The 17,981-nt window shown below is 38.8% G+C and overlaps 2 protein-coding genes across 3 annotated transcripts; both read right to left on the reverse strand.

Moving 5' to 3' along the window:
* Nucleotides 1-290: 290 nt before the first annotated feature.
* clk2a (CDC-like kinase 2a) lies at nt 291-9,592 on the reverse strand. Of its 2 annotated transcripts, XM_062436541.1 has the most exons (13): nt 9,340-9,592; nt 8,072-8,271; nt 7,584-7,869; nt 6,322-6,412; nt 5,390-5,456; nt 4,854-4,970; nt 4,487-4,653; nt 3,857-3,951; nt 3,439-3,568; nt 2,871-2,953; nt 2,216-2,295; nt 1,998-2,088; nt 291-1,871 (listed from the first exon to the last, which is right to left on the reverse strand). In XM_062436541.1, exons 2-13 carry the CDS (start codon nt 8,269-8,271, stop codon nt 1,683-1,685), a joined length of 1,596 nt encoding a protein of 531 aa, XP_062292525.1. In that variant the 5' UTR covers nt 9,340-9,592; the 3' UTR covers nt 291-1,682. The 2 variants fall into 2 exon arrangements, with proteins under 2 accessions (XP_062292525.1, XP_062292526.1); XM_062436542.1 differs by lacking the exons at nt 6,322-6,412; nt 8,072-8,271; nt 9,340-9,592 and having other exon boundaries at nt 7,584-7,696.
* Nucleotides 9,593-11,179: 1,587 nt separating this feature from the next.
* On the reverse strand, nt 11,180-17,629 carry LOC133997003 (histone-lysine N-methyltransferase SETDB1-A-like). Its single transcript, XM_062436539.1, has 10 exons — nt 17,561-17,629; nt 16,119-16,294; nt 15,295-15,398; nt 14,276-15,151; nt 13,384-13,551; nt 12,769-12,970; nt 12,587-12,660; nt 11,986-12,176; nt 11,735-11,855; nt 11,180-11,640 (listed from the first exon to the last, which is right to left on the reverse strand). Exons 2-9 carry the CDS (start codon nt 16,286-16,288, stop codon nt 11,763-11,765), a joined length of 1,878 nt encoding a protein of 625 aa, XP_062292523.1. The 5' UTR covers nt 16,289-16,294; nt 17,561-17,629; the 3' UTR covers nt 11,180-11,640; nt 11,735-11,762.
* Nucleotides 17,630-17,981: the final 352 nt, after the last annotated feature.

Here is a 17,981-nt window from a genome sequence, read left to right on the forward strand (position 1 = left end):
TAATCAAATGTTCGGTAATTTTGTCCTTTTCATATGTACAAGTTAAAAGTACATTTAATTTATTGTACTAATTTTCAAAATCAATCAATTAGTTCCCTTTTTTCAACAGGGAAAATGTATCTCACTCCTGAATCTCAGACACACCTCTGAGCTTTTTGCAAATCCTCCAGCAGTGGTGTTAGTCAGTGAGGTAAGAGATGGTCTCAGACACAGTTATGGTATTTCAAAACAGAGCGCCTCCCTTTAGCTACAGAGGCCCAAACCAACAGTGAGAGCACCATGAGCCTTCAGAAAGGAGGACTTAACTTTAATTCTACACAATCATACATATATACAGTTTTATATGTTTTCATTTCATACAAAAAACCATGTACAGGTTGGGGGTGTGGGGACAATGACCTATTTGAGCTCGAAAAAACACCATAAGAAAAAATAAATATCATCAACAGGAGTGGTGTGTGGCTCATTGCAGCCACCAGGAGCTGTGTGCTTAAACCTCAGTGGAGACCACCAGCCTGTCCACGTCAAACGACGAAGGCAGTTTGTTTTTTTTGTTTGAATGTGTGAGAATGTTCCCATGTTTAATGCTGAAGAACTACAAAGAAGTCAATGAGCAAAACATTAACATAAGAGTGTCACCCACATCACCCCTACACACACTCACTCACACACGCGCACACACACACACATACACAGAGAAAGCATTGCATAACGTAACAAACATATATCTATCAATAAGACAGGCTTTAGAGGCCCGTGTGTGAGGAGTGTCCATCACCATTATCATCTCATTGGCGAATAATAACAGGCCTTTAAGGCCAGATATTGAGGGCAAAAGTCTCCATATAGGGGATAATCTTTTTATACATTAAAAAAAATATAACATGAAAAATTATGACGCACTGCAAGCGCTCACTTATCAAAAACGTAAACAAAATTTTGAGACGCTTGCATTTTGCATTGTTTTTTTGTTTGTTTTGGAATAAAACTTGAAGAAATATTTTAATAGTTTGCCCTCATCAATCAAAGCTCAAGCAATATGATATTAAATTTTAATGTTTGACATTAGCATAGCATCTGGCTGATGGCAGGTGCCTCGACATAATGTGTTTACCATTATGTGGGTGAGGACTTGTGCTGCACATACAGCTCTGTCTTCTTTTTCCTCTTTTCTTTAACTTCAGAATCTGAAGATATTTATTCTCCAAAACTGAGTTGGTTTGTATGACCGGCTTTAGTAGTGCTTATTTAAAAAAGGTGAATTATTTTCTTTACATGTGCTGAAAATAAACGGACGGAAGGAAGGAGGGAAGGGAGGATGGTGTTTCAAGAGGTCAAAAGGAAGATGAGCTGCAAAGAGGGCTACTTTGGGTACAAACAATCTTCTGTTTAGAAATTTGTCCTCTATTGAGGTTTTGACCGGTAGAAAAAAATCATTTAGGCTCTTCACCAGTCGTCTGTGGGTTATTTTGGTCTCTGCTGCAAAAAAAAAAACATGCCTCTCGTGACTTGCAGAGTTTGACAGAGTGGCGAGGTGGAGGAGCAAGAAGTTTAGGTGTCCATGCTTTAATGACATACGACAGAAAACATCCAAAGCCCCACGTTATTCAACAGTTCACCTGCTCCACATATAAAAGACTTTTTCTTCTCAGTCATTCAGTCTTTAGGGGGGTTTTTTTGGGTCACCGGCTGATGTCCCGGTTGCCCTCCCAGTTCTTGCTGCCTGCCGCCTCGCCAATCCCCCCGCTCTCAAAGAAAGGGTGCTTTAGGGAGTCGGCCAGCACCAGCCTCTTGGAAGGTTCATATTCCAACATACTTTCGATGAGGTCAAATAACTGGTGGTGCTCCTCCGCCTCCGACAGCAGGTACCGCTGGCAAGATACAAAACAAAGACATGAAGAAGAATATTCAGAACACGAAGAAAAGAACAATAAACACCACTTTTCCTTCAGTACAGCACAGTTTTCACTTTTTCCACTACCCAGTGCTGCTCTTACCCGTAAAGGTTTGCAGTTTTCTCTGACGTATTTCCCCGCTGACGAGCTCTCGTCCCAGTCCAGGCGGCCCCGATAGAAATACTTCTGCTTCCTGAGAGTAGAGAGGGATCCGTGTGAGCAGCATTCAAGTGTGTGCATGTTGATTTCTTCATAAAAAGGTGAATGCATGAGTGTGTCACGTTGAATTTTATCATTGGTTGTGTTTATGTTTTTCTCACCTCGTCTTACGAATCATCCTAGACGGCACTGGTCCCAGGATTCTCTCCATCATGGCCAAATGCTCCCTGTTGTCATGAGTCTGAAAGAAATTCAGATTGATTTAGAAAACATCATCCAACACGAAAGAGAAACAAAGAAAAGACAAAAAAGAAAGAGGCTTATTCGGAAGATGATCAGGGTTTAACTACAAGCTCTGCAGCTACACACAGTTTCAAGACAGTCAAAAGCTAACATAGCGCATTAATTTCTACGGGATTAACCACTGGATTTACTCCTTGCTGCTATGCACGCCATTAACACATTCTTTCTTTCTTTCTTTGGTGAGATATAGGCCAACATTTATCAAGCATCTCTGAGTAGGTAATCAGTCCTAATTGGGCCCTCATTTTTTTTAACTTATTTTACTAATTATTTTATTTTATTTATTCAGCTCTATTTACTCACAAAACTACTCTGATCTCCAGGATAAAAGAGAGCTAAGCAGGTACACAGTTGGGCAGGTGGATGATGGATGGATTTTTTGATATTCTTTTTAATAAAGGCCCAGATCAACTGATTAACTATCTCTCCTACTTTCCATAGCCTCATATCCTCAGGCCTTAATGAAGTCACGCATCTTAGTTACAGCCAGCTGGTAGAAGTAGGCTGTTGTACCTGAAACAAGGTGAAGCCCAGGTAGTATTCAAACAGGATACAGCCAATGCTCCACACGTCACAAGGATGGCTCCAGCCCAGCTCTGAAGAACAAAAACATGTGATGAATTATTGAAAACACCAAGACCAATGCGTCCAATACAGAGAGTACTCCAGGCTGAGGTTAACGCTGACGCATTATTTTGCAAATGACTCAGTGCTGTAGCTAAATTTTTCTTTTTGCTTGTACTCCTCAAAATAACCCAGACCCAATTAATCTCAATACCTATTTCTCCCTGACAGTGACTTGCTGTTGTTGCTGCAACTGTTGTCTAATTTACGTGAATTTTATTGTATTGTAGGAATGCTGAGCTTAATCGATACAAACAGCCTGTTTCAACAAGAAGTTGCAGGTAAATGTTTGATTTACAGAAATGTAGAAAAAACAACTGAGCTGTGCCAAATGAAACAGGTACAGCTGTTAATCTCCAAGCTGATTTTAAATATAAGGACATCAAATAGAACTTAGGGAGTATTATCATACTCGTCATGTCTCTTCTAAAATGTAGTGGGATTTTTTTGGCCTCACCTAGTATAACCTCGGGGGCACGGTAATGCCGCGTCGACACAATGGTGCTGTGATGCTCGTGGTCAAATGTAGCACTACCAAAGTCCACCACACGTACTGCTGTGCTCTTAACCGTCCTCTCTTCTCGCTTCTGCAAGAAAGAAAAATCACAAATTTGGAGCTTAAATTAATTTCTCTATAAATTATTATGCAAATGATGTCTGGAAGCAGCATGTGTGCTGCATAGAGAGAGCATTGTTTCCCCTGGTATTTCATATTTACTCAGATCTCAAAGCAAAAAACAGTGACAAAATTTTCCTCCATCTGCATGGTCAGTATCAAAGTGGTCAAAAAGGTTTTTTAACTAAACCTGCCACTAACATTTGTAGACAAAGATAATGTTTCCTCCGTGTTTTTCTTGCAATCTGCTTTAACTTACCTTCTCTACATTGTACGACATTGTGAAGTCTGAGTTGACGAAAAGGATGTTTTCAGGCTTCAGGTCTGTGTGTGTCAGCTTACTGTCATGGAGAACTGTGAAGAGATAAAAAAACATGTTATGAGTTATTGTTTCTTTGCTCTTTCACATACAATAAATTACATTCAAAGCTACTTTTAGGTTGGATAAGAATATTATTCACACGTAATACTAATAGTTACAATATAAATACTGATAAGATACATATAATCCAATAAATAATCAAATTAGAGCATTTGGAATAGGAAAAATCAACAAACTACACGTAGATACTGACATTTGGGACAAAATTCAGGACATACTTCTTTGTTTTGCTCCTGAGAGGCTTGATTGATTAATAGTCACAACAAATCTTTGGACCTATAATGCCATCATGTGGCTACACAGTGTATAAACCACAAACAACAGAGGCTTTCATTCCTGCCAACCCACATGTAAGCATCTGTTTGTTGGGATGCTACACTTAAATTAGACGTGTTCAGACCAAGTGCTTTATGACAGAAAGCGGACAAACAAATTCATTTCCCTACTCTTTCAACTTTCTTTCTTAAGTATTGAAATCAAATAAGAGGACTTAAAAAAATAACTTACATTTCACAGCGAGACAGACTTGGTAGGCCATGTGTCTGACGTGACCAATAGAGTAGGGCAGGTAGTTGTTTTCCTTTAGAAAGTCGAAGGTGCTGAGAGCTAACAGCTCGAAGGAGAGACACATGTGACCGTGGTAGTCAAACCAGTCATACATCTGCACACACAGGCTGAAAGGTAAACAGAGTACAGCAGGTTGGAAAATGTAACACTGCTTCACTGCAGTTAAACCAAAAGGTTTTAAGGGTCAGTCGGTGTCAGTATTGGTAGATTGAGCCTTAGCAGTGAGGACTAGGGCAGTTCACAGTTTTTAGACCGTGGACATGATCTTAATTTGACTGCCGCACCACAATACTCAGCCACAACTCACAATTTATTGTCAGGGTCCTTCTCGTTGATCTTCTCTAGTACGTTGATCTCCAGGCGAGCTGCTTCCTTGTATTTCTCCACATTTTTGATAATTTTCAGAGCAACATGAGCTCCTCCCCTGTTACAAATAAGAGAAAGTATTCAGTAAAACAAAGGTTTTAAAACACCAAAAATGCTTTACATGTATTGTATGTAAACCACACTTATAGATGAGTTTCATACAGAAACACCCGAGTGTAACACCACAGTGACATTAACATATATTAGGGTAGGTATCTTTATTGATCTCCAAAGGATAAATTCAAAATAGGCCCTTACCCTGCCCCTGAAAATTTGCTTCACGTACATTTCTGATAGAAGAATTTTAACTGATTGAAAACAGTAATACAGCACTAATCAATGGTAAGTTCTCATTGGCTCAACACTAGTATGACATAAAACACACTTGTTTCTATACATTTCAGTGAATTGTGGGTCTTGGAAATAAGCCCTCAGAGACTGACAACTCTTGTTTTGTTTTTTCATCTTCACACACACCTGCGATGGTCAATGCACTGCATCACCCTCCCGAAGGTGCCTTCCCCCAAAGTGCTGACAATCTCATCTGCAACACAACACAGAGAGACAAGGAAAAGAGAGGGAGAGCGGGGACAGAAAGAACAGGAGAATTAGACATGTGGACTTCAGCGGCAATACATAATGCAAAAGTGTAGACAGGCGTATCAATGCTAGCGCCCATCCCCTTTTCAAATGGCTGCCTATTCAATCTGGGCAGGCTCGAAACACTTTGATGTAATCTATCACGATAACTGAACGCACTACGATACATGTGACGAAATAAGGGGGCAAATGTAAAGCGCTCCCTTTCTTTTTGATGACCAATTTGCAGCCATCGAAAATGAGGGCACACCCCTCATTGAAAAATGATCAGTATTCCTACTAAACAATGCATGATCCTAACAATGCTAAAAGTTAAATAAAATGTTTATAAATTCAGTGTCTACAGTATATGTGTGTGTGCTGGTTGCACTAGTCTTAATGAAAAAAGACTAAATAAGTGATGCAGTTATGTGTCCACTTAAAAAAAAAAAAACATAAGAAAACCCCTAAAAACCGTCTTAATGGAAAAATGACTAGCTTAAGTTACAGATTTAAAACTGTAACTGTGTTTTTAACTAAAAACGCATCAGAGACAAACAGCTGCAAATGAGATTCTATGTTTTAGAAAAGTCAAGTAACCTGTGAAACATAGAAAATGCTCCACATCTTAAAATCCTAGAACAAAAGCACGAGGTATCTAAAGTCCCTCTCAAAATCTTCAACATTCTTGCAATCCACCCTGCTATTTCAGCTAGAGCGAAGAGCATTCTAGCAAGGCATCATCATCAGGCACTCCCATGTCATGTAAATGCTCTATGCTTTAATACTCATATGGAGAAGGGTTACGATAGAGTAGTGGCAGTGAGTACATCTCTCTTGCAGGACGTCCCCACTCCGACAGATCAGGTGCCCTTCCTCGTCGTCCCTCACACTCACTGCCCGCGTCCGGCTGTTGCTCCGCTGTATTCACACCCAAACCGCCATCAGCAGGTCACGACACGACCGAAGGGAACAGGGGAGTTTTCAGGGGCAGCCGCAGCCATGGCGTCAGGCGGTACAGGTAGACGAGGAGGGAGGAGGAGGGTGGTGTTGGTGGTAGTTGATGTTGTTGTGGTTGTAGGTAGGTTTGGTGGTCATGGGGCGATTCACGCATGACACCACGTGAAGGAAATATATAACGATAGGGATATAGTGCAAGGGAACAAGTCAAAGATCACATGTTGTCCTCTGCTCCTCTCCCCCCTCTACCTTTAAACCACAGCTGCTTACAAACAAGGAAGCAACTGGCATATCCATTCATCAACGCAAAAACTAGTTAAAGACAGTAATATAACTAATTCAAAGCTTATCAGGTTGACTTTTCAGGATAAACAAAATGGAAAATAAAAAGGAGAAGACCATATGTAATTAAGCAGGAAATATTTAAAAGATATTACATTATAAATTCAACCACCATCTCACCTAAAACTATACTACCCAACATATAAGTGCGGTGATAACCCACTCACAGCTGCATTTGAATAAATCTAAGACATTTCAAATGCCATTATATCCATACAAAAATCTTCATTCACTTAAAATCTAAATTTTGCATGGTGTTTGGTAGAACATTTTCACTTTTCAGCCTACCTGCACTCAAGTTTACAAGTAGCTGCCCAACTACTAGAACAGGCATTAAGGCCTTTTTAAACTGTCAATATAAATTGTAAATATACTAAATATAACTTAATGAAAGGTAAGGCCACAGATTTAAATGTGACTGGGTGTAATTAAAAAAGAAAACATTAAGAAAGTGGTGGTGAGGGTGTCTTTGAAGAGCAGCAAGAATTAGTGGTTGATCGTTAATAAACTACTAGAAAAATGTGTTTGCATAAAAATGAAAATGCTCTCCCAAAAAAAAAATCTATTTAAGTAAAACCCACTTAAACAAAAAGAAAAAACAAAATCCCTCTGACAGACAAAAAAACAAACAAAAAAAATCATAAAGATTGTACTACTTACCAAGTCCAGGAGCTGTGAAAAACAAATGGTTAAAGAAAGAAAGAGACAGAAAGAGCTGAGCGGAGGAGAGAGACGGAAGGAAACAGGATGAGGAGAGTTAAAACACAATCTCGGGTCTGGCTGTACTCACCGAGGAGGATGGGCTATAGGACCTGGTTCTACGCCGCCTTCGTTTGTGCTTACGCCTGCTGCCTTTCCGCCGGTACGACTCGTCCCGATCACGCTCCCTTTCGCGGCCGCGACGGTAGTCGTACATGCTCGGGGTGAAGTCGCGTGGATAGTAACTCTCGGCTGCTCCATGTGGCTCCCTTTCTCTGTCGCGGTCTCGATCTCGGCTCTGATCCAAGCGTCTGGATCCCTCGCAGTATCTTCGGTCAAATGGTCGGTGCTCCGTCGACCGATTGTCATAGCTTCGACTGAATCAGAGGACAGAGGCATGCTTTGAAGTCTAATAACCAACTGAGACTTAGACAAAACTAACTGAAGAACCAAATAAAATACTTTGAGAGTGTGCAATTGTTTGACATTTTGCTGAGAGGCAAATGTTAAATACAAACATGCAAACTAAAGAACCACATAAATAAATTAAACTAAGCATACACCCACACACACACATACCTCCTTGAGCGTACAAAACTTCCTTCCTGTCTGTGTCCCCGTCCCCTTCTGTCTCGATCTCTGTCTCTGTCACTACTTGATGAGTAGGTAGGTGATCTTCTGTGCCGGTGTCGTCGCCCTCTGTCTCTGTCTCTGTAGCGGTCTTGGTAGCTGCTTCGACTGTCTCTGTCCGAAGACGAGTACCGTCTCGTGTGAGGCATCTGTGTGGAAATTGAATTTTAAAAAAACATAAAGTTCATGACATTAATTTGGACTTAAAAACCACTGGAATTACTGTTTTGTTAGTTATCAGAGTTACATGTCAGAGTTAACAGCTATCCACTATAGAGCACTTAATAGTGATTTATGAGAGTCATTTGAAGGAGTGGCAGCTGACAAAAATGTGATGAAAAGATAACACACTAGATTACTTGGAGCAATTAAGTGTTTTGGGACTGACTCCTGCTTTCTTCAAAAGCCACAGGTGCTGATTAAATAATAGCAGCTTAGTAACATTTGGTAGAAACGTGGTTGTGTAGGGAGGCCTTCATGTAGATATGAACCACAGAAACACACAGTTCAACACTTTTCGAGCAACAAGATACAACTTGAAGCCACTTAATCTAAAAAAATGCAGCAAAACAGATTAACAAAATATAAAAGCATGCTTGGAAATGTGTTAAAATAGTGATTAAATGCAGGGGGTGTATTAATAACCCTGTTGCATGACCCTAATCAACTATTTACGACCCACCACTGCTTAGACTAATCACAGCGGTGCTGAAAGCTAATGACAACAACAAACAAACAAGAGTTCATATACACGATTAAAGCTAACGTTATGTTACTTAGCAACCACTACAAGATTCGAGTGGCTAGATTCATAACACAACAACATCCCAAGTTCATAAAATGCTCATGTTTTTCTTTTCTTTTTTTCTCTCTCCTTCGCCTTAATGTTAACGTTAAGACGATGCAACACTGGCGTTTAGCAAAGCAAACAATGTTACAACAAACACTTAATAGTAAAGAAACATCTCATGTACAAGCAGCAGTAATATTAACAGTACGTGTATCTTTAATCACGAACTATTGCATCGACGTCTTCTTTAGCTGTTAGCATGCTCGGCTAACAGCATTAGCTAATGTAAATAATTTGACCGCCATCTTAGCTTTAGCTGCGTTCATCGGGCTACAAGCAGCTGCTAGCATGTACCCGCCGTGCTAACCCCCTGTTAAATGTTAATGTGGGCTCTTCATTTATACTACATACATGACATGACATTTACCGTTTTAGCAGCGAGGCCAGTACGTTTATCCCACAAAAAATCCGTGGTGGCGTTCCAGTTTTCTTTATATATATATCCTGGTGCTAACTCAGTTTTTCAGAGCTCCGTTGCAAAGCGAGCAGCTTATTTTTCTGACTGTCCGTCCAGCAGAAGCAGCAGCACAGCTAGTTCTGGTTCAGACTAGTGCTGCTAACGCCTCCCTGCGCCCAAAATGTAATTCAGTGCTCTGAGTTGTTATGCAGCTACACACACGCACACCAGCACACGTTACAAATACTAACCTTCAAGCAGTGAAAACAGTGAACTAGTTATAGATAATCAGTGTTGGGAGGGTTACTTTTGAAATGTAACAGATTACTAAGTACCCCATTTAAAATGCAATAAGTAATGCAACTATTTCAATCACTTAATCAACGTAATGTAGTACATTTGATTACTTTTCTTGATATACTATAAGAAAAGTAAAAGATTTATAGAACATTATAAAAATATTTGTTGAACTCCCTTGAAACTACCCCTTTTCTGTACTGTAAATAGTTGTTTAATTTATGTTATTCTTTTTTAGTTTTTGTTTTAAATTGAGTTCTTACTATTCCTTTTATTGTTTTTATTTATTATTTTATATATTATATTTGCGCATGATTATATTGTATTTTAATAACTGTACAGCACTTTGGTCAACTGAGGTTTTTAAATGTGCTTTACAAATTAATCTTGACTCGACTTGACTTATTGTAATGCATATGAAATGTATTTTTTTCTCCTTATTTATTTGGTTATATAAATTTATGTGCATATATATTTTATTATATATTTATATTTGTGTACATATGTATTGTAGATATATTGCTCTGTCATTGTTTCATGTATTAGTCGATTCTGACTTTGTATATTTTGTTAAATAAAGTTTATTAACTGTGCTAAAAAAACAAATTAAAAAGAAAAAGAAAATAAATTGATTGCTTTTCTAATTTTCTAGCGGATGTTTTCAGCTGTTAGGGTAAGTGAATTCATTGAGCCCCTCCAAAATCTAAGTTCAGGTGTCTTTCATGGATACTGACATGATGTGTAAGGTATATCTTTTTTTTATAAGGTAAGATTTATCTCTCATTTGAAAATGTATTCATTAGTTCATATAGATTTTGGAATATTAAGTAAAGATATTTTATTTAAAAAAAAGTCAAAGGTCTGGCATGGCCCAACACCGTTTAATCCCACGTCATGATTTATTTACAAAATATTGATTTTTAAAAAATAATAACAGCAATATATGTATTCAGTTACATGTTAAATATTTAAAAATGAGAAGATTTCAGATGTAACCCTCTTTTGCAATCATCATTTTCATAAGTAACCATAATTTAATACCATGTTTTCTCAGTAACTGTAACGTGCAGATAATGCACTTAAAGCCAAAATGTCACACTTAGAGAAGTTTAAACTAATACAAAATGTGTTGTTTTATTGACAGTGAGTCAGTAAAACTTTTGATTTGGCATCTTCTTTTCATTTGACTAATTATTTTTTAATTATGTCATAATTTAGATATTTTTTGTTAGAATGCTATAATATAATTTTGATTTGGGACAGATAATGATAGACAATATACACTGCAGGGAGAGCCAGAAAACCTGAATGGGCCTATTTAAAGCCTCCACCTAAAAATGTATATATATAAAATAACATTAACAAAAAATAAAAGCAAAAAAAATAAGTGTAAGTGTGTGCACATGTGCATGTGTGTGAGTGTGCAAGTGTGAGCGTGTGTCTACGAGGGGGACACACGCTCACACTTGGACACTTGCAATGGAAAAGATTAGGCTTGAAGAAAATTAAACAATATTTTTATTTCAAAACACAGACAACATCAATAAATGCTCATGAACAAATATTTGCAATATTTCAAGGTTAAAAGAAAATGGACAATTCTCAGCCACTCCAGTGAGATGGATACTTCAGTAGTAATGTGAGTCCCATCCATGGTGCCATCACCAGTCTGCAGGAACACTGCTAAACCGAATGTCAACAACAAAAGAGTGTGTGTGAAGAGATTTTGGCATAGTGGTCACAGTCTGAATTTGCGGGTCACTTGTCACACACCGAGCAGGTTTGATCACAAGGGATTCTCTCTGGAGCCAACTCTCTCACAGCAGGTTATAATGAGACCCTGCCAAATGGCTGTACTTTGATCTGGCTGCTTTAGCACATGCACAACACAGCCATATCTGCGGGTGGAAGATCACTGCAATGTGTATGCTCTTAACCAGCACAGCCAGAGAAGATGTCCAGGTGTCCAGGTCTCTTAGGGAAATACAGAGAAGACAAATAAAACATTAAGAATAACTCTACAAGCTCCATGCTTTCTTTCAGAGTAAGAAGTAAGAGTTTAATTTACCATGGCCTGAAAAAAAAAACTTTTGCGGCTACTCCTTTTTCAACTCCAATTTCTCCCTCATACTAATCATGTGTTCCAAGCGTATGGAACCTCGGTATATCCATTCCTTATGTTGATCCTCCTGAGTATGATGACACAAATTACATTAAATCATACATTCTTAATAATACAATAGCAAAACAAACAACAAATAAACACCAACAATCCAGTTGGAAATAATAGTCTAAAGAACAATATTGAATGGTACTGACCTGAAAAACGACCTGTATCAAACTGCTGTCAATCTGCACCACCTCACATTTCTTTTGGGCTCCATTTAGCTCTACATTAACGGTCCGTCCAACACTGTACTGGGTCTGGGGCGGGTAAGGCCAGGCCTTCATATAGTCCCTCATGAAATACTTGTGTGTGCCGTCCGGAATATCGTCCAAAGGGTCCGTCACTAACACAGAAAAAAAGAAGGCAGTATAATAAAAGGTACCATAGACAGCTATCGTTCAACATGTGCAAGAATTTGAGGCTTGGATGCCAAATTAGCTGACTGAAAGGACAGTTTACCACTGAATGTACACTGACTACAAGAAATCGTACAAATTATTTGGTGCATGTATCAGATACAGATGCTGCTGTCCTATGTATGGAAACTAAGCAGAATACATTTAACTAGCGGAAGTAAAAGTAAAGGGTTCATCTTTGGCAATTTTTCATCCCTTTTATCAATAATCTAGTTAGCTGGTTTACTTCTATTGGCAATAAATATTTTGTTTGCCCTGCCTTGAAATTGTTAAACTGCTGCAAGTGGACTGTTGTCATCCTACTGGGGGAAAAAAAACACAAAATACTTAAACTTACATGGTCTGCACACCAGATGAAGTAAAGGCAAACCAACATAGATTGGTGTGTGATCATCAAGAAAGACCAGAAACCTGGAAAAGAACATATTTTCCATCAAACCATGCTTTGGCCAAAGCAACTGAATTTTAACTAGGAAACTGTGATTTATTTCTTTCATTATGTAAAACACACACACAAACCTCATGCGGTTTTTCCTGGTGGGAAGCTCTGCCAGGACACCAGGGCAAAACTTGGGCTCGTCACCTGGACATTTGACCACCAAACGAGCACCTATAAACAGCTGAGTCACCTTTGGCACGCACTGAAAAGCGATGTGATGTCCAGAGACAAGCATCTTCCCTTTGTCCTCAAAACTGACTTTGTATTTCATCCCACCATCTTCTGCAAAAAATAATTATTAAAACAATAATAAACAGTATGTCAGTTTTTCTTCACTGTGTTTCCAAATTAATTATGAAAATACACAACATAACTACATAGTATATATAGTAGTCTATACTGTCTTTGTTCCAGTTTGAGGTGGGTTGACTGGCTTGAGAAGATGCTCAGTCTGGGCGCTGCTTGATGTAGGCATTTGTCACAGTCTGGGTTTTTTTGTGGATTCAAATGTCATTATGTGTGATGGAGTTGGGCAAAATAGAGGAAGAAATCCATGTATTGGTGTAAACATGGCCTCAGCCTTAGCTCAGATTGAAAACAGTTTCACACCAAAACACCATTTTTACTAAACTGGAGCATTTTAAACTATAAACTGCTTAATTCTTTCCTTTTTAATTGTGTAGGTTTGTACTTACCCCTTTCTACAATTTCAGTGATTTTCCCACATTTCCAGCGGACAGCCTTCCTCCTGGCCAGGACAGTCATGCCCACAGTAATCTTTTCTTGTGGCACGCTAGGAGGGACCTTAGTGTCTTTGTCAGAGGATTGGCAAAGAGTGGATACTATGCACACAGATGATACTCCTGTCAAGAGTGAAAGAGGAACACAACATGTTAATATTACAACCAATTTTTAAAGAGAAATGTATTCTGTATATATTTTTAAATGTGAGGAAAATAATTCACTTATATCTTTAGTCCTAATTCATATGTAAGTAAAGACACACAGCTCCACTAGCATGGCTATAGGCTCTTAATCAGTGTCCCAAATCCATACTACATACTAATTTTAATCAGGTTTTGAGTATACTCAAACCACACAGAATGCATATTAAATACAGTCAATGTTTGAGTGTGATGTGGGTGGAAACACCATTGTCCCGTAATGCAACTGGCAGCATAAATGGATAAGGGAGGTAAGATGAGAGAACAATAAAACACGCCTCCTTCGTCCCAGCCTGCATGAATCTCATTTAAAAAAGAAACACTGTTAAAGGAAAAGCTGAAAAAATGGCAGAAGATGAGACATCAGCTCATTGGCTAGCGGTTGTCACAGAGGCTTTAACATCTGTTGCGGGAGGTATTGCATAGGGGCCGCATATAATGAGATGTTTAATAAACTTCATTAATTGTATAACGGCCAAAACAGTATACTGTGATGAGTAGTGTGTAGTATATAGTATAAAGAATTTATTTGTAGCAAGGATTCATCTTGTTGTGTGGTGTGTTGTTTTTGGCCATAACAGTTGGTGTTTGCAGGCTTTGGTGATGTGTGTTGTATTGGTCTTGGTGTAGTTATTTCTGTTACCTTTGGGTGTTGATGTTTCACCTGAGTTACTTTTGCCGTCAGTATTTGCGCTGGTTGGTGTCTTCACTGCGTTGCTCTTAGCATCAGTATTTGCGCTGGTTGGTGTCATCACTGCGTTGCTCTTAGCATCAGTATTTGCGCTGGTTGGTGTCTTCACTGCGTTGCTCTTAGCATCAGTATTTGCGCTGGTTGGTGTTTTCACTGCGTTGCTCTTAGCATCAGTATTTGCGCTGGCTTGAGGTGTTGATGTTCTGCTCTTAGCAGTTTTTTTACTATTTTTATCATTTTTTCTCCTCTTCTTTTCCTTCATTGTAGTACTCGAGACAGAATAATCAGGATCAGATGACTCGTCCTTTATTTCCAACTCCATTTTTCTTTTCTTGTTTGTGATACTCGTGAAACTTGAGGTACTATTAGAATCAGTTGAGTCATCTTTTTGTTCCAGCTCTATTTTCTTCTTCTTGTTTGCGATACTCGTCCAACCTGGGATAGAATTATCAGAATCAGCTGAGTCATCTTCTGGTTCCCACTCTATTTTCTTCCTCTTTTTTGCGTTACTCGTCCAACTTGGGATAAAATTATCAGAATCAGCTGAGTCATCTTCTGGTTCCCACTCTACATCAGAGGAAGTAGGGTGGGAACAAGAGGATTCATGTTCACTGTACTGATTCTGAGGTGTTGGTGGGCGTAAAGCATCAATCTTACATCTAGGAAGTCTAGTCAAGACCACCACTGGTTTCCTTTGTAGACCAAGACAGCTTTTTTTGCATTTATCTTCATTTAGGTTAGCACTATCCTGTCGCTTTGGTGATGCAGGAGGTCTGGGCACTTGAGTCTCAGAGTGAACAGAGTTGCATGGGGACGAAGGTATATTACCTATTAAGGAAAAACCAAACAGCTTAAATTGTGGCTTTCAAATTAACCAAAAAGCCAATTTTCCTTGTTGAAAATGTCAGTTAGCGATGGACACAGACATACATGTGCATGTTTTTTCATTGACTTAATGATTTGCATCTTACCAGAGCCTGCAGTATTATCATCATCACCAGAATCTCGTTCTCTGTACTCCCACTGCAGTACAGAGTATAGTTTCTTCACAGTTTCTTCACATGCTCTCACCGATCTGAAAGACACCAACATTATCCATGAAAACATGAACATGAAAACAAAAAGAAACACTGAGGGAGGACAACTGTACTTAAACTACAGAGGAGGTGACCAATGAATCCTTCTTCATTTTTAAACACAATAGTCCCTCCATAATCGAGATATGAATACCTCTTTCATTATACAAGTGGCCTGGTATTGTTAAAATATGTTGGCTTCGGTGGTCCATGTTGTGTAGAAGTGACAAAGAGCCATGGTGAAGAGGAAAGGTAAAGGCGCTAAAGTGGATCCTTGTTGCATGTCATCCCCCCACCACTCCCTCCACTGTCACCATAATTAAGGCACACAAATGCCCTAATATATATATATATATATATATATATATATATATTAAAGACTGATTTGACATACTTACTTATACAATTTCACAAAAAACAAGTGGCTTGGCTTTAGAAATCAGGTGCATTAAACTGTGCTAGATTAACTCCTAACCCTAATCCAGATTTACCTTTTGAGATTTCACTGTTTTCATTTAGGTTTGATCGTATCAGTTTTGCTTCTGCTGTCTTATTTGTGTTTGTGTTTTTCCAGTTTGTTGTTTCCAACCATGTAAATCAGCATTATAGATGCATTATTCACAAAGGCGGATGATTCTACACCAACACAAAGAAGAGAAACTGTATTTTTACATGAAGAATGGTCAGTATAAAAGTAGTAGAGTAGATTCAAGACTCACTCGCATAGCTTCAGGAAGTTGGTGACTTGTACTTCCTTCCTTATCAGCAGAGACTGCAGCAGATCGCATTTGTTTAGAACTTCTGGGGATATCAGCTCCATCTTCTTCACCCTATCCCTGATCCACATCTGAAGCTCCTCTCTCGTCATCTCAATCTCATCCTCCTCCATTTTTCACTGCAAAACACACAAGGTTTGATATAATGTGCTAAAGTTGAGGTGAACAGTAGTAGTGTAGTTTTGGTATCCCTCTTTTGTATGTCCCTTGCTTTTGTTTACTTTGAGGAGATGTTCAATAAATGAGGGTGAGACTAGGTGTCTGTTGAAGAAGATATCATTATTAAAGCAGACTACTTTACACTCTATCAACCTTTCAAAGCAAAAGTATAGTTGTAAGATGTTTCGATGCCTCACTTCACCATGCCAAATATCTGGGTTTCTGTTACTGGTAACGTTTTTGCTGCACTCAACCCAGTTAATTTAGTTATATTCTTTATTACAGTGGCTAATTACCTGCTGTATTTTTAAACTTACGCTAGTTCTGCTCGCTACTTAACCCCTATTTCTTTATGTTTTTATATCTAATGTGCTGATCATTGATTAGCTATCACATAGCATAATTGTTTTCCTGATCTGGCCTTACAACTTGGGCTCCTTACAGTTCCTTGAATGGCTACTTGAGGGCATCTCCAGAAGTGAATCATTCCTTATAGACCCCCGTGTTAAAATGCCCTACTTTACAACATTTTTAAAGCCTGGTAAAAAAAACAGTTTTAGTCTCTATAGATAATTTACCCGTTAATGACAACTGCACAAAAGGGAGAATTTTCATAAAACTCACCCATCACAATTTCAAAATTAAGCATAATTAAGGGCGTGGCTGCTTTGACTGACAGGCCGATGATGTTACAGCTGTGACTGCCTTTATCTTATATCATGTCTGGAGATGTTGCTGCGCCAAGCTCCTGCCTGCCTCTTCCTCAGCTATAACTTCATCTGAAACAAACCCTCAACAGACATTGTCTCGTCCAAACAAACGGCCCTGTCCCTGTCTGGATCGTCAGAGAGAGAGAGACAGCCACTGTAGATGCCTTCCCTCCACCCCAAGCACGGGGTTACGCAGAGGATCAAATTCATGGCAACTTGAACCTCGTTGAGAAGAGATGCCAGCTCTTCAGGGCTATTCGTTGTCCAAGATCCACCAGACACATGGCTTATTTTCACGCAAATCTGCTGAAGGTGGAAAGTTTCTGGGTGCTTATTGAAAGTCAGATTATAAAGGCTAATGTTTGATAAGGTAATGTAGCGAGTCAATCTTCAATGAGTGTGAACATCCGAGACATTCATCCAAACTTGATGGTTAATCCTCATCCTTAAAGTGTTTTCTCTTGTAAAAGCGTAGCAATGTGTTCTAAATTGATTAAAATAGGGTTTAAAGCTCACCTTTGTTGTGGCTTTTGCCAAGTTGTATTCCTGGACAGTGACTTCTTCTTCAATTCAACTTCCTCCGCGGCTGTGCTAAGCTGTGATGTGCTCACTGCTGCCTCCCTGTGTTCTCCCAAGTAACGAACATGTCTTACCAGTGAGTGAATTAGTTTTAGTTTTTTTTGCCGTTTCATAAAATAAGATAAGAAATATCTTTACTGATCCCCCTTGGGAGAAATTCAAATTGACACAGCAGTACACTGAAAAAAAAGTAGCAGCATAAGGGTGAAAATGATCAAATAAATAAAATACTATATACAGTAAACAATCTGTGTAAATAAATCTGCAATATATATAAAGTTCCTGAGATTATATACATGTGTGCAATGTTCCTAGGATATATATTGTAAGAACAGCATCAGTCTTTTTCAGTAGGAGT

The sequence above is a fragment of the Scomber scombrus genome, chromosome 16 (genome assembly GCF_963691925.1).
Source record: "Scomber scombrus chromosome 16, fScoSco1.1, whole genome shotgun sequence".
In the NCBI taxonomy this organism is placed as follows: Eukaryota; Metazoa; Chordata; class Actinopteri; order Scombriformes; family Scombridae; genus Scomber; species Scomber scombrus.

Bases quoted from the DNA above. Each gene is read 5' to 3' on its own strand.
- clk2a (XM_062436541.1), bottom strand. From the start codon at position 8,271: ATGCCTCACACGAGACGGTACTCGTCTTCGGACAGAGACAGTCGAAGC. The intron at 4,971-5,389 runs GTGTGTGTGAAG...TATTTGTAACAG, and splicing joins CAGTGCATTGACCATCGCAG to GGGAGGAGCTCATGTTGCTC. The intron at 3,569-3,856 runs GTAAGTTAAAGC...TCTTTCTTGCAG, and splicing joins TGTCGTACAATGTAGAGAAG to AAGCGAGAAGAGAGGACGGT.
- LOC133997003 (XM_062436539.1), bottom strand. From the start codon at position 16,288: ATGGAGGAGGATGAGATTGAGATGACGAGAGAGGAGCTTCAGATGTGG. The intron at 12,177-12,586 runs GTAAGTTTAAGT...TTTCTGTGTTAG, and splicing joins TCATCTGGTGTGCAGACCAT to TGACGGACCCTTTGGACGAT. The intron at 11,856-11,985 runs GTCAGTACCATT...CATCATACTCAG, and splicing joins TGATACAGGTCGTTTTTCAG to GAGGATCAACATAAGGAATG.